General features: G+C 34.7%; 1 protein-coding gene across 2 annotated transcripts in view; it reads right to left on the bottom strand.

The window, feature by feature from the left end:
• Positions 1-14903, bottom strand: part of FSIP1 (fibrous sheath interacting protein 1) — an 81342-nt gene that overhangs the window by 38962 nt on the left and 27477 nt on the right. For both annotated transcript variants that reach the window (XM_051621252.1, XM_051621251.1), the window contains one exon: positions 14056-14193. In XM_051621252.1, coding sequence (XP_051477212.1) covers positions 14056-14193 — 138 coding nt within the window. The remainder of the gene's footprint in view (positions 1-14055; positions 14194-14903) is intronic.

Below are 14903 nucleotides of genomic sequence, written 5' to 3'. Positions count from 1 at the left end.
TTCTAACTGTACCAGTAGGTTTTGAGATCTACCAGTGTCCTGCTAAGTATAGTTAGTCCACTGTGAGAGGCAAAGAGAAGTACTGCAAACAATAATAAACAGACAGCCTAAAAGAGAGTAGAAATGGAAAAGTAACAGGTAAAGCTGTAAAGAGCCCCTTCCAAATAATCCAGTCCATGGAGTTAAAGTAAAAGGTTCTACCAATGTCTTGGTTACCTATATAAAATACTCAGTGCCACAGTGTCAGGTGTAACAAGTATTTTACTTGTACTCACAAGTACTGTTGGTAATGACAAATTAAGCTATGAGTTAATCAAATTTAATAGTGAGAATGGTGGTGGGATACTGTTTTCCAGCAAGCAGTATTAAGCTTGCCAATACTCAAACACATATTTCCCCATGAAGTATTATTCCCCATGTTTTGTGGATTTGGCTTTTTTTTTCACCTCCATGGGATCAGAGGGAAGTCAACTGTGAAAGAACTTAGCCTAATCATTTTCTACTTGGCCGAAGTCCAAATAAGTCATCAAGTAGTAGAATATAATTAGTAGCTTGGAGTTGTTTCATTGTAGGTATTTGCTTCTGAAGCAAGCTCGACAGTGTATCAAACTGTGACACACCTCTAATGGTTAACCGCTGTCTTTCCTTCTATATTCTTCTATATTCCATTGTGACCTGTGTTCTCATATAATTTTTGTCAAGCACAGAAAATACATTTTCGAAGGTCTTACCAGACCACACATTCCAAACATGGCTGCTAAACTAAGCATTTACCAAAAAGTCTCAGTATCAAAACCAAGTAGTAAATTCTGCAGTAAATTTTCAAATGAATCTGCCGAAGCAGGTGTCTATGACCACATATACTTCTCCATGAAATCTCTAATGATTCTGTTCAACATGTGTTAATTGATTTAATCTCTAAGAAAACGCAAAACTAAAAGAGTCCTAATGAAGGTAACTATATAGTAAGAATGAATAACAATCTATAAAGTAGATAGAAAATAATTAAACAGTTTATCTAATTTTTTCTTCTCAGAAAGGACTTCCAAAAATGAGAAAAATACAGGATTCTCCAAAGCAGAAAAAGTCATTTAATGTCATGTACCATTTGTCTGGTAGATTAGTGATGCCTCAGCTTTTTCTTCAACTGTATTAAATATGCTCACATAAAGATTACGCTAATATTTAACACTTCAAATATTTAACAACTCAAAATCAAGCTATTCAAATAACAACTTACTTTTATGTAGCACCTGTGCTTCTAAAGGACACTGAAGTGCCGAATGAAACCACCTAAATTGTCAGAAGAATGTCAGCTGTTGAGCAATACATACTAGAAAAAAAGGAAAAAAAAACCAAAACAAAACAAAAACAAACACACAAACAAAAAAACCCTCCCAACAAAAAAAAAACATACAGCTGGCAGAAGCCTGAATACACGATACCAAAGAGGAGTTTAAATAGGAATTATAAAATTAGCTGAGCTGGAATCAGTTCTGGCATTGGTGTTTATTTCTACTATACTTAAGTACAATTCTGATATATAAACATTTAAAATCCTACTATTTCAATTGTTTCACTACTTACACTGCCAGTTTCATGCAAAGAATGTTAATGGAAACCCAAATGCTCCACTTGAATCACAAAAATAGACAAATCATGTTTTATTCCAAGAAGTACCTTGCAAATTGAGAAGATACAAACTCTATTTTTTTTCTATTTTGAATATAATAAACTTTTTATGAATGTAATAACTTCATATAATGTCTTGTAAGTAATACCTCAGAGGTGAAAAGCAACACAAGACTCAAAACCCCTAAATGTACTTTCCATCTTATTAAAACATCAGAAGTTATCTCTGAAGCAGGAGCTCTGCAGATTCACATTTTATACGAAAATAGTTTAGTAAAGCAAAGAGAAAGTGACAGTCTAGTAAAGCAAAGGGTAACTAAATGAAGCCTAACACTGATGGCACAAGCTTCTGCTATAGTTATCTGCATTAAACCAAGTTTAAAAAAAATAGTTTAAATGAAAAGATTGTAGTTACATCATCAGCCTTGTCACCAGCTCACGGAAATTCTGGCCATGTTACTCTGTGTCCACTACATAATTCATAACATATCTAAACAGTTCAACTTCTGCAATGCGATACCAGAAATAAACAAAAAACTAAGAAAAAAATACTATGTAACACTTTTTTTTTCTTGGAAGCTTTTATTTTCCAACACAATTTTTCTGATTTTAAAAAGCATCAGTTGCTCACATCACCTTTATTTTCTTTGCCCATTCTTGACACATGCAGTTACTTATCACATGGACTAAAATGTCTGGTTTATCAAAATCATCTGAGGAATTTGCATTTGAACTCTTTATTTAAAACTTTCCAAGACTTCCTAAATGATGAGAATTAACTGAATTAGGAAAAAAAACAAAGCAAAAGAAAACAAATCCATCACCTCACTTGCCTAGATTTTCCATACTAGTTTAATCTCATAAAAATTCAAAGTAAAGCCTGTTACTTATAAAAGGACAAGTGCAAAGCTCCAAATTTAAGGACTAGTTACAACTCATTAAAGTAAGGACACACATAATTTGAAGCATTAGAATGTACACTGAAATATAATTAGTGGCTATGAATCAAACCTGGATGGATTAAACTAATTCCTGGAATGCTATTATGGAGAGTACCTTGGGGAGAAAGAATGATCCTTCTGTTTGCACAGCAACTAAACAGCTTCAATTTAATTTTAAAATTGACTTGAATAGAGATAAAGGCCCCGCATTTCAAAATGTGGCCTTCTAAATATAATCAGCCTGAATTATGCCTGTTTCACACTGCAGTACTTGCAACCTGGTTACAGGCAGCAGGGATAAGGCTGCACTCAGCTTAATTCACTAACTTAATTTATATGGTAATTACCACACCACAGCCAGAAAGGAGAGCATCTGCCAAAACTGAAGGCCCCAGAATAATAAAACTGACATGTGCTGTGATATTGTTGAAGTGCTGACTAAGAAACTTCTTTTATCTCCTCTTGAAGCTATAAAACGGTATTCGTGTTATTACTAGCAGGGAATTTTAACAGCCTTGCATTGACAGCAATTATGTAACACATGCACAAAACAATAGAGTTTCACATCACTTAATAAATCCTTGAGCTCTCTTAGCTCCAGATCTCTCGCTGGCTGGATTTTATGGTCTGGTAGTTCTATCAGACCTTCAGAACACTGGAGTATACAAACCACAAAAGCACTAGAAAATTATTAGAAACAACTGGCTTTTCTCCCTGTTAGATCTATTTAATGAAGAGGGCATGATGCATAATCATGGAGGTTAATTAAAATCTGTGCTCACTCACTTTTCTCTGTAGCTAAATGCTTTTGTGAACAGTGGTATTAAAACAAGCAAGATACAGATAATACTTTTCCTACTAAGAACATCCTCTTACCAAGCAACACTTGCATTAAAAACAATGTAATTTCTATAGCATGTAATAATAGAACAAACTGAATCTAATTTATCTTCTGTACATACCATTAATGAAAATAATTCAAATTTGCGGTTGATTTTCCTGGTGATTTTACCATTTCAGTTTCCAACACTGTGCTTTACCTTTTTAGCTTTAATATATTCTACCTGAAATGCCTAGCTTCAGTACTAAAAGCTTCATAAATAAACAAGAAGCATTCCAAAGGCTGAAAAAACCACAAATTTTTAAATAAGCAAGTATGGGTATTCAAAAACTAAAGAGTACAAAAAAACCAAAACAAAACAAGAGGCCATTTCTATATCAGAATTTATACTAAAAGCTTAGTTCACATGGCACAAATCCTCCCTCATCTTCCTCCAACCAAAACTTATTTGATGTGTATCCATTCAAAACTAAGCAGCACTGTTTCACCTTCAGAAACTAGACAGTCACTGAAAGTGACGTGGTAATGAGAAAAAGAATAAATCAGCTACCAAAATTTTCAATAATTTAATTAAAATACAATAATTTCAAACACTGATAATTGAGTTTTCTCAGTATTCATCACTGGAAAGACATTTCTGTGCATGATGACTGCACAAATTCATTCTGCACCACTTATTTCTCCATGCTTCATTTGTATACTCAATCAACTTACAGGTTACATTCCATGGGTATCATTGATAAATAATTTCACATATGTATAATTGTTCTTTCTGATCTTTCTCCACAAATCAGTCCATATTCTCTACGTTTGATACAAGATCTAGTTGTGTCATTTCTTGAATTCACATAATTCATGTTTTTTATTAAGTTCAAGTTAGAGACGTACCTTTGAGAAAGTACCCTGAATCTATTATCACACCACACTTGAAATTACTCTTACAAATATAATATATATAATATAATGCCTTTCTCTGTATACAATACCAAAAAGGTCACTGTTTTGCTGCTTTGTTACACTAAAGATTCTTTGCTGCTTGTTGCAATCACTTTGAAGTCACTTTCATTACTGCTTTCTAGCTTTGTCCCTTAAAGTGCTAGTAATGAAAACACCTCAGTATTTACATTGGATTATTTTTCATCTTAAAAGAAAAATTAGTACAAAATATTGCATGAGTGACAATTTTAGCAATATACAACTTGACTCTTCCAATTACACAGTTATACCCATTAAATATATGATAAAACCAAAAACTTTAAAGATGTGCTATATTTATATGCAAACCACCTCATCCTAACACATGAATCTTTGAACTTCTTTTAATAGAAAGAGCACTATTTGCAAAAGACTGCATTGGCAAGAGCTTCTTCAATAAGACTATGAAATTGAGAAAGGGATACACTTGGCTTCAACAAAAAGGGCAAAGACCTGTAGCCAGCTCCTCACATACCAGAGCTTCCAGCATGCTCTTGATAAGCTTCTATTACACTTAAGCCTATAGCAGAGGACAGGTAAAAAATGTTTGTTTCCTCTAGAATGAAAACTGCCTGCTGAAAGATGCCACTTTGCCTTGAGATTTCTTTGAAGGAAAGCTTTAACTTACAGAAACAAAAGCAGCTGGGCAGAAAAAAAGTTTGTTACAACCAAATGCTGTTTATATAAGCAGTTAGCCAGTTTTAGTATTTTTCTCCATGAACATCACAGAAAATGAAACCTTTCAGAACACTTAAATATTCTTCTCAGCAACAAATATTGTTTAGTACTCAAGGCCTATAGACATATATATACACCACAGTATAATTACTTTGCAATAAGCCATTAGAGAAGATAAATTCACTCAGAAGAAAAGTATATACAAGTATATACCCTCCAAACAAAGACTATCAATACTCCAGGCAAAAAAGACTAGATTGGCAAGATATGAACAATTATGAGGTCCCACCAGAAAGGGTTGGGGAGCCCCCTACATGTCAGGAAATGAAGACAACCACATGAGGAATGTGGAACTGGTAAAAAAAAAAAAAAAAAAAAAATAAATTTAAAAAGGCACTCATAGAAGGCATACAAAGGGAGATTCTTAGCATGGAAAGCATCTTTTCATAAATAAGTGCTGTAGTACTTTTACTACAAGTAAAACCTTATAAAGAATGAATGCTATCATGCAGAATTATGTACATTTCTCAATATTTGTAAGCAGAACAGTGCCAAAATGAAGAGATAATGGCAAAGCGGAAATCAAAACCAAATCAAACAGAAAAGAGCCAAAGAGAAGAACCTACAACCTCGCTTCTTTCAGAATCAGAGGACTGTGTTAAATATTAGGGATTATCACAAAGCACGCAGCCATGCCTCTTACGCACACACAATCAGTTTGTGTGACAACTATTACGTATGCCCTTCATAATTACAGAAGTACATGCCCAGAAAGGGATTTTTAAGTTTTAATCTTCTTCCTCTTTTTATGAGACCTCTGTGGCAAGGATATAGAGAAGTAGGCACAAAGAGTCTCTTCACTACAGCACTAGGAAAAACAGAATTTGTGGTGTTATAAAATATTAATCTAGATGAACAGTGAGACTGCCATCTGCAACAAGGAAGTTCCTAGTCCCCACAAAATAATCTGTTTCTGCATTTTGCATGAGAGAATCAAAGCCTGTAAAAACAGTGCTCCAGAGGAGCATCCTGGCCATCACTGGGCAAGAGAAATATTGTCCTTCTGATTTATGCTGGCTTGGCCCTGGATTTTGTGTTCCTGCATGAATACCTTAATCTCACCATTGGAAAGATGATGTCTTTCCTCCTCTCAAACTTACAAAAAAAAACCAAAACAAAAATGAAGGGGTTAGGTTACTCTCCTGTAGGAAGAAAAATTGAGACAACGCTACCAATATGAAATTGCTGAGGTTGAAGGAAGTGGAGGAGTACTCCAAGACAGACACTAGCTTCCTAGGTTGTGTTTCAGAAAGAAAATTAGCATAATCTTGATCATGACTGGTAACGAGCTTTGTACTTACGGCTGCTTGGGTGTATTGGCATGCTCTGAGCTTGTCTAGCAAGCAGAGCCCACAGACAAAGGAATGCTCGGTCTGGGAATCAAAAAACAGACTTAACCATGAGATAGGCCACGAGATGCCCAACTCTGCCAAACTGGCAACCAGTATGAATTCTCACTACCAGACTGTTAGCTATCTATGTGATTTTTCCATCAGAAGTTCATATGCCCTTAGCTCCTCAGATTCCTAATAAGAAGGAATATTATAAGTGAAGTTTTTCTGGAAAAGCGACATCCCAACTTCCTCGGTATTTTTTGATACTGGCCTGCACTGTGCAGCATAACTAAAAAAACATGCTGTGTAATTAGGCTATTTAGATCAATGAGACAAAACTTTCAAAGCTTTTCTCAAACCAACTTTGTTTGACTCTGTAAACAGGATTATAGTGTTTCTCAAAAGAAAATAATTGCAGTCATGCTAGAAACACTGCTGTTGTCACCTCAGGAAACTGTTTCTAAAAGCCAAAAATCCAAAAGAAATACTTGTGACTTTCAACTAACTTTTGTCATAAAACTCCAATTATCCGATTTATTACATTATGCCATCAGTTTGAGTTTAATATTATTGTAAAATCCCTCTTATTCTGTAGATTTAATAGAATTTGTATACTCTTAAGAGTCGTACCAAAAAATAACATAAAAGATGACATAGCTTAAACCAAAATACATGAGATATAAACACCAGTATTACAACTATTTATAATATAAGTTACATACTGCTGGGACATTTAAGATGTTTTTGTCTTCAAAACCCCACGTGGCTGTCAAATAGTTTAGTGTCATTTACAAGAGTATCAGCACCCTGTGCATCTGCCATGTGCTCTCCATCCTGCACTGTGAGAGACTCCATCCTGGTCTAACACATTAAAGCATTTCAAGAAAAAAATGAAAGCTCTATTACACAGTTTGTATACACATGCAGACATGCATGTAGATAAATTTACAGCAAAAAAAATTCTATGTTGACATTTACCACAGACTCTAATTACATAACCATCAACCCTAAGATAAAAGGATGCACTTACATGCTACTTATCAAAAGAAGAAAATGTTAATACTCACTCATAAAGGATAAAACACACCAAAGTACATGCTTGAAGTCATGTTCTAAAGATGACAGGTTGAGAGAAAGTGGAGTTAAGAAGAAACGAAAAAGGGCCTTGTGAGTGGATACGTGCAACCTTGTTTAGACATGATGGCGGGAGAGGTCAGGGGACAGAAAAATGGAAGGAACAGGAAAAAAAGTAAACATAAGAACACCCTTATACCATATTTGTTGAGGACAGAGGGTGTTACAAAGTATATATGATTGGACTTGATGATCTTGGGAGTTCTCTTCCAACCCTACTGATTCTATTCTATGATAGTATACTAAAATAACAATATAAGAGCACAGAAGCATTTCAGTTTTCAATAATTCTGTCATCTAAGACAAAACATTACCAATTACAACCTATTTGATGGTGTCAAATGCCTTTTATAAATAAAGACAGTTAAGAAAGTAGTGCAGTTACAGTTAAATTTAAAATGTGTTAAAAATACAACACTGATGGAGACTGAAAAATGACTATAAATAGCACTACATTTAGAGATGGGTGGGTAGTCAAAGATGGTTTGTTTGTTATTTGAAGATGTCAAATGCCATATTATATATAGGTGTTCATCTCATAAAAAATGTAAGAAAGCTCAACTCTCTTCCATAATTTTGACCAATTAATATTTTAATATAATTTAGTATTCAAAATTTAGCATTTATACAAAAATATTGAGTTCTATTAAATCTTAATTTATAATTTAATTTATCTTAATTTATCATTTTCAAATATTTTTTTATAATTACTTTTAGCAGCTGCTTCCTCTTTGTCCACCATCAATTAATAGGAAACATTTTAATGGTGAGTGAAATATTGCTCTCTTCTTGTGTGTAGTAGGTGTTAAAGAAAATAAGATTTTCTCCCAGGTGGAAATACTACCACATTTAATTCTAAAGCATTTTGGTACAATCACATAATGCGAACAAATTCTTGTAAAACTTGAATAAGCAAGATCTGTTTGAAGCTTGCCAATAAATTGGCAAGCAACTTTAGGACCTGGTAGATGCTTTCTGAAAGGTTGATGTGGAAAGTAGTACATCTCAACCCTCTTTAGATAGGCTGTCCTTTTCCCCTTTATTTGGTGCAATTAAATATGTTATAAAAATATTTTATTAAACAAGTTTGGCTTTTATGAACCAACATGCTTATTCAGAAACCAGCCATTCCATAGTATTATGTGAATTGAAATAAGGATGTTTGCTATTTACATATTACTGCACAGATATCAGAAGAACCTAGAAGGACTACCAATGCACAAGGTAAAGTAGCTCTGTTCCCCTGGTCAAAAGTATTAGCAATTAATTTCTGCAAATGCTGTGATTGAAAACCATACTACAGGATTGTCAAATTGACAAATTACTCTTCAAATATATGGCAGGATTTTAGCTTGCTCACTTCTTCTGTTTAAAGGGGACAGAAAGAACTATGGTAGAAGTCAAGAACAAATTATTCTCCTTTTCTCAAAGGTGCCTAATACCAGCTCAGGATCAGATGCACTGAATTAATTCAGCTTCAGAGAAAAAGCTGTAATAAAAATATATATCACAACACACACCATCATCATCCTAACACAGCATAAATCACGAAAATGGCTTGCAAAACTTTCTCCAGTACTAAACCATAATTAATTTTATTTTGAGGTTTCCTTCCCCACAGATACACATTATCCTGCATCAAGAAGATAAGAATTATGCCTTTTGCAATAAGCTCCTGCCAGTAATCAAAGCCCTTGACAGCATTAATATATTTACTATTTTTGTATTTTTGCCCTGCACCATCCACATAAATTGCTTGCCTTCCTGCAAAGTTCAGCTATTCAGCTAACAGAATGTGCATTTTTATACTATTTCATATTTTAAAAAAGACCTCAATAATTAACAATAATTAACATAATAATTAACAAATAATTAACAATTATGTGGCCACATTTGGCCACTAAATTGCATTAACTTACACAAAAATATTCTTGGAGATGTACAGAAATCTGATGACAAATTTAAATATAAGACTAGGCAAACTAGACTTAGCTTGTGTTTTAAAAGTACTTACTGCAAGTAACCAGCCTTTTTTTTTCAAGTAAGTATCAATATCTCAGTCACACTCAGTATATGTGTATATACACAACTATATGCATATCTATTAAATATGCATTTTAAATATTTCTATATTTAACCAAAACTCCAATGCAGGCATCTGTGGCTAGATTTTGGCACGAAAGACTGAGTTTTCAGTGTAAGACACTTGAAGTAAATACACATATAGCCAGCAAAGGTGAAACTATCTTACTTAACAGCTTGCTTGGGTGTGCATTTAAACCTACTATCCACCATCAAGAAATTCTACACAAACACGCTATTTGATTATCAAAAATAACCAACTAGTAGAAGACACAATTGAAAACCAACTATTTCTATTATACTTTCTATATAAAATTCCTTTCATTAAAGCTCAGCAACACACATTTGGCAGCTGAACATGTTTTTTGAAGCAGCCATTAACAATACAATTCACAAAACAAAGATAAGCTCAACGGTTTCCAGGAAACTGAAAGATGAAAGAATGTGGAGAGAGTCAGCCATGGTTTCAAATGAAGACCAAGTGAACTAAGGTCAAACTAAAACCTAAAAGAAATTCAGCATTGAAACTGATGTCTCAGACATTAAATATGTAGAACACTATATTTTAAAATTACAACCCCCAGTATAACCATGCATTTAGAAATAACATCCCTAACTGCTGATAAAGCATCTCCTCTACTCAGAGCAGAGAATTTATTTTCAGTTTTACGCAGTGAATTACAGCGGTTTACGAAAGTGTAAAGGAGAAATTTAAACACAATGTGAATTTTAAATAGTTTAATTAGTAAGCTAGAAAAATAGCTATACATTTAAAACTGCTTCTCATTTTTAGCGAGATTCCAGGTGTGCAATCTCTCACAACTTGTATTTTGTACCACAGAGATGACATTTTCACCAGTAATTATATTCCCTAGAACTGTGCCTAGGCATTCTTCTTCTGACATACAGTGAAGAGTGCCACCTATTGAATAACTAACAGTATTTCCAGAAATAATTACATTATTCTGGGAACATGTCACAGAATTGTCAGAGTTGGAAGGAACCTCTAGAAATCATCTAGTCCACCCTCTCCGCTAAAGAAGGATTGCCTACAGCACATGTAATCTACATACTCCTGCTGCTCAAACCAAGCATTCAGTTTAGCTGCTCATCATGCAGTTCCCTGGCAGAGATCAGTTTTGTTGCTAACATTGTTACAGAATTGATGGCCAGATTTGTACAGAAACAAGGCACCAAATCAACACTGCTGAAGTTATCAAATTTTTAGACATTCCCACACCAAATAAGAACAGTGTTAGTCAATTGTGCATCTTGCACTGGGAGGCATACCATGCCATTTTGTCCAATTTTCTCTAGCAATAACTGTATTTTCCAGAATTAAGATTAGAAGGTATCAAGGACACAAATAATAATAATTTTTAAAAAGCAGTATTTTCTGAAGGCTATTCTCTGTTCACACAAAAAAGTGTACATTTTATAATTTACTTCACTGTTAGAAAGAAAAGCCTACTTTCATTCAGACTTAAATGTTTCTTTATACTGGCAACCAAAGTATCTCACAGAAGAACTAATACACAAATACTTCATTTCCATATGCTGTAATCTCAGAGTCATGCTACAGAGCAGCAACTGATAAAAAGACACAGTATGTCCCCGTGAAGAAGCCTTACCAGGTGTTGCCTGGCCATGAGTTACACATTCAGAGTTCTAAACGCACACAGTATCTAGCCAAGGAAAAACGTGTGTCATGTTGCAAGAGTGTGTGCAATGTGATACCAAACAATACTGCTATAGCTCAAGCAAGACTTGGAACTGACTCATTTATATACAAAACATGTGCATGAGTCAGCAGTCCACTGCATTTCCCAGGCCTGCTGCAGACTATCATACAGTTCCCAGACACACTTCCTCAAATTGTGTTTGCCTCATGAACAAGGTCAGTAGTGACAAAAAGTAATATAAAGGTCAATGACTAGGAAAATATGACAATAAGCAAACATACTTTATCTGTTTACCCATTAACCTATGAAATGTACTGAAGTTCCACAGACTCTCTCCACATATTTGCCTCCTGTCTCTTGACTGTCTAACATAATACAGCAGTGTATTAAAATGAAGGTCTCCTATTGTTTTGGTATTATGAACAGATAAGATCTAAATATGCTGCCTTACTCTAGCAACACAAACACAAGTGAACAGCCTGTAAAGCTATCAAGTCTCCCTGTCTGAAGATTTTGTTCCCATACTCCATAAGTATGTAAAATTAACTGACACTAGGAAGAATGTGTCAATTATCTTTCCTCCCACCCCCCAAAACAAAGACTAGACTGCATGTAGTTACATCTAAATTAGTTTTAAACCTGCTAGAAGTCTAATCATATTGGCTAGGCAGTTCCAGCACTGCCAGCATAAACCCTGCATATGTAGATAGTTGCCGAAGTTTTTTGCAACTGTAGCAACAGTGCTAATAGTAATTGAGATTATAACACTGTTGGTGCTATCCGAATCACAAAGCTTTTGATTTGCACTGGAGATCCCTTTTTGAGGGCAACAAAAGATTGACTGGAACAGTATTTGTCCTAGCTGATTACTGCAGAAGGTAAGCCTGCTGCTGAATAAAGACCTCCATAAGCCAAAGATAGATTACAGTGATTTTTTTTTGTCTGACACAACAAACTCGTATACTAATGTTTTTATGACTTCTTGACAAACACTAAAATCAACTACACAAAAGAAGCAATTTTTTACAATGCACAGCCATGAAAAATTACTCTTTTGCCTTCAATGTAGTGATAGTAAAGAAATGCACAAAAACTTTTTATCCATTGCCTTGTAGAATCGAAAAATCATCAAACTGGGGAGCGGACATGTCAGGAGGCCTCTAGTCCAGTCTTGCTCCAAAAGCAAAGTCCACAACAAGATCAGATCTAATGCTTTGTCCAGCCAGGTCAGCAAAATTTTCAAGGTGGAGATTTCATAGTCTCTCCACACAACCTGCTTCCAATTCTTAATTACTCTCAGAGGTTGTTTGTGGTGGTTTTTTTTTTTCTTTACATCTAGCTGGAAACTCCCTGTTTACATTAATTAATGTTGTCTCTTGTTCTTCCTCTATGTAACTCAGTAAAGATAGTACAGCTCTGTCTTCTCTGTAACATCTTATTTGCTGTTGGAAAGCTACTGTTAAGTCTGCCTGAGCCATCTCTTCTTCAGGTTATACAAATCAAATCTACCCAGCCTCACAGATCATGTGCTTTAGCCCCAAATCATCTTGGTGGCCCTCTACTAAACTTATTATATTGCACAGCTAGAGAGTTACTCCTCTCTAGTGCAGCAAACTGCATTTGTCCTTGACAAATTTCATACAGCTCCTGTCAGCCCACTACTCCAACCTAACTGTCAGTGAGCGGCAGCGCTGACTTCCAGCTTACAGAGCACATCTAGTCATTTCAAAGGCAACAATGAGGTTGGTGAAACATGACTTACCATCAGTAAATCCATGCTTACTATTACCAACCACCAACACTTTCATTTGCACAGTTCTTTTATGTCAATTATCTATACTGATGCCTCTTGCTAATGTACCAAAACACTTGGGGTTTCCTAGTAAAAATTCTGCTTCATCAGGTCACCCATGCCAGCTTTCATCTCACCTCAGTCATTACTGTACTAGTCCATCTTCCCCACATAGAACAATATATGGAGAAACAAAAGCTTTATTATCTCAAGGAAACATAACACTAAACAAAGATGTTCAAGTCTTACAAATATGTATATGTATCCAGCTTTTAATCACTACTGCCAGTTCAGTAATGCAGAAATATGATTGAGTCTTCAGCAGTTTCATTCCTAACTTCACCTAAGCAAGGCAAATATTCAAAAGTTTTGTACAGACTTATTAAAAATAATAAGAATGGAAAGAGATTTTCTTCCTGTGCTCTACAGAAGACCTATGAGACATTCAACATCAAAACAAATATCAACATTGGTATTCAGGCCAACTGACAACTGTATTATCTTAGGATTCTTCTTTTCAATCATCTGTTTTTGAATGGTTTATATAATTTCTTCCTAATTCTCATCTGTATAGGTCTTTCAAAGAACAATGCATTACATGAGCCAAAAAAAAAAATCCTTTTAGGATGTATTTATGTATGACTGTTTATGCTATCCCCTTCTGGGAAGGAAGAGAGGAGAATAATTTTTTTCACTTTGAAAGACACTATATTAATGGGAAAAAGTAAAAAACAGGTTTCCCAGCTAAATAAAAATTATGAGACTTGTGTGTGTACATTTCTTTGGGAATTCCTCCAGGAATTTACAAAAGTTGCAACATGTGATTTTATTTTAAGACATGTGGAATGATAAACTCGAAAGTTTTCAGACTGAGGGGAAAAATACAATAAAGTAGGAGACTTACAAGACTTTTCTCTAGGGTTTTCAGCTGATGATCTATTTCTTTCAAACGATTTTGTTGATCACGTTGTTCCTTATGGTCTCGCAGAACCTTTTCACCTGGAACTGCTTCTAGGGTTCTGTTTGCATAAACCAGAGACTCCTGACAAAAAGAAGAATAGACAGAAATTAAACATAAGACTTTATATTGCTACAAAGCCAGGTGAGTATTCTTTTGATTTCTATCAGGAAAACATGGAATTGTTTAGAATCATAAGATGCCAGGTTGGAAGGGACATCAAGGTCCAAGCTTTCTATGCAGGAACATGGTTTAGATGAGAAAATAAAGAATAATGTGTCAAATGCTGCAAATGCATAGTTTTAATTATGCACATTTTCCAATACAATACCTACACATACAGCTGGACTTCTTTCAACAAAAGAATTCTTCCCCTTCACATTTTAAGAGAAATTTCTTAAGTCTGCAGAGCTCACTTCAAAGTTTAAATGCTACTAAGAAAATAAAAATACACTGAGAGTCAGAAACTGAATGAAGAGTTGGAAGCTTGCTCCTATTAACCATACTGGGATCAGAATTAGGCCAGAAAGGAAAGGAAGAACTGAACTGAACTAACAGTAGGTTTTGTTTACTGGATATCATGGTAAAAGGCAAACAACCCTCTCTAAGTTGGAGTTAAAAGCACAGCCACTACTAAAGGTTCGGGTTACACATTCTCACATCCTTCAGTAGCTTCAGATCAAATTCTGAAGTTTGTTTCAGTCCTGAATACATTCAAGGTTCAAGGTTACGTGTAATTTAAATTATTAAGAACTACAAGTATTGGCAAAACAAAAAAGCTATGTTGTAACTGG

The sequence above is a fragment of the Apus apus genome, chromosome 5 (assembly GCF_020740795.1).
Source record: "Apus apus isolate bApuApu2 chromosome 5, bApuApu2.pri.cur, whole genome shotgun sequence".
Lineage (NCBI taxonomy): Eukaryota > Metazoa > Chordata > Aves > Apodiformes > Apodidae > Apus > Apus apus.
The sequence above is the reverse complement of the archived record's forward strand: the minus strand, read 5'-3'. Positions and strand labels throughout refer to the sequence as shown.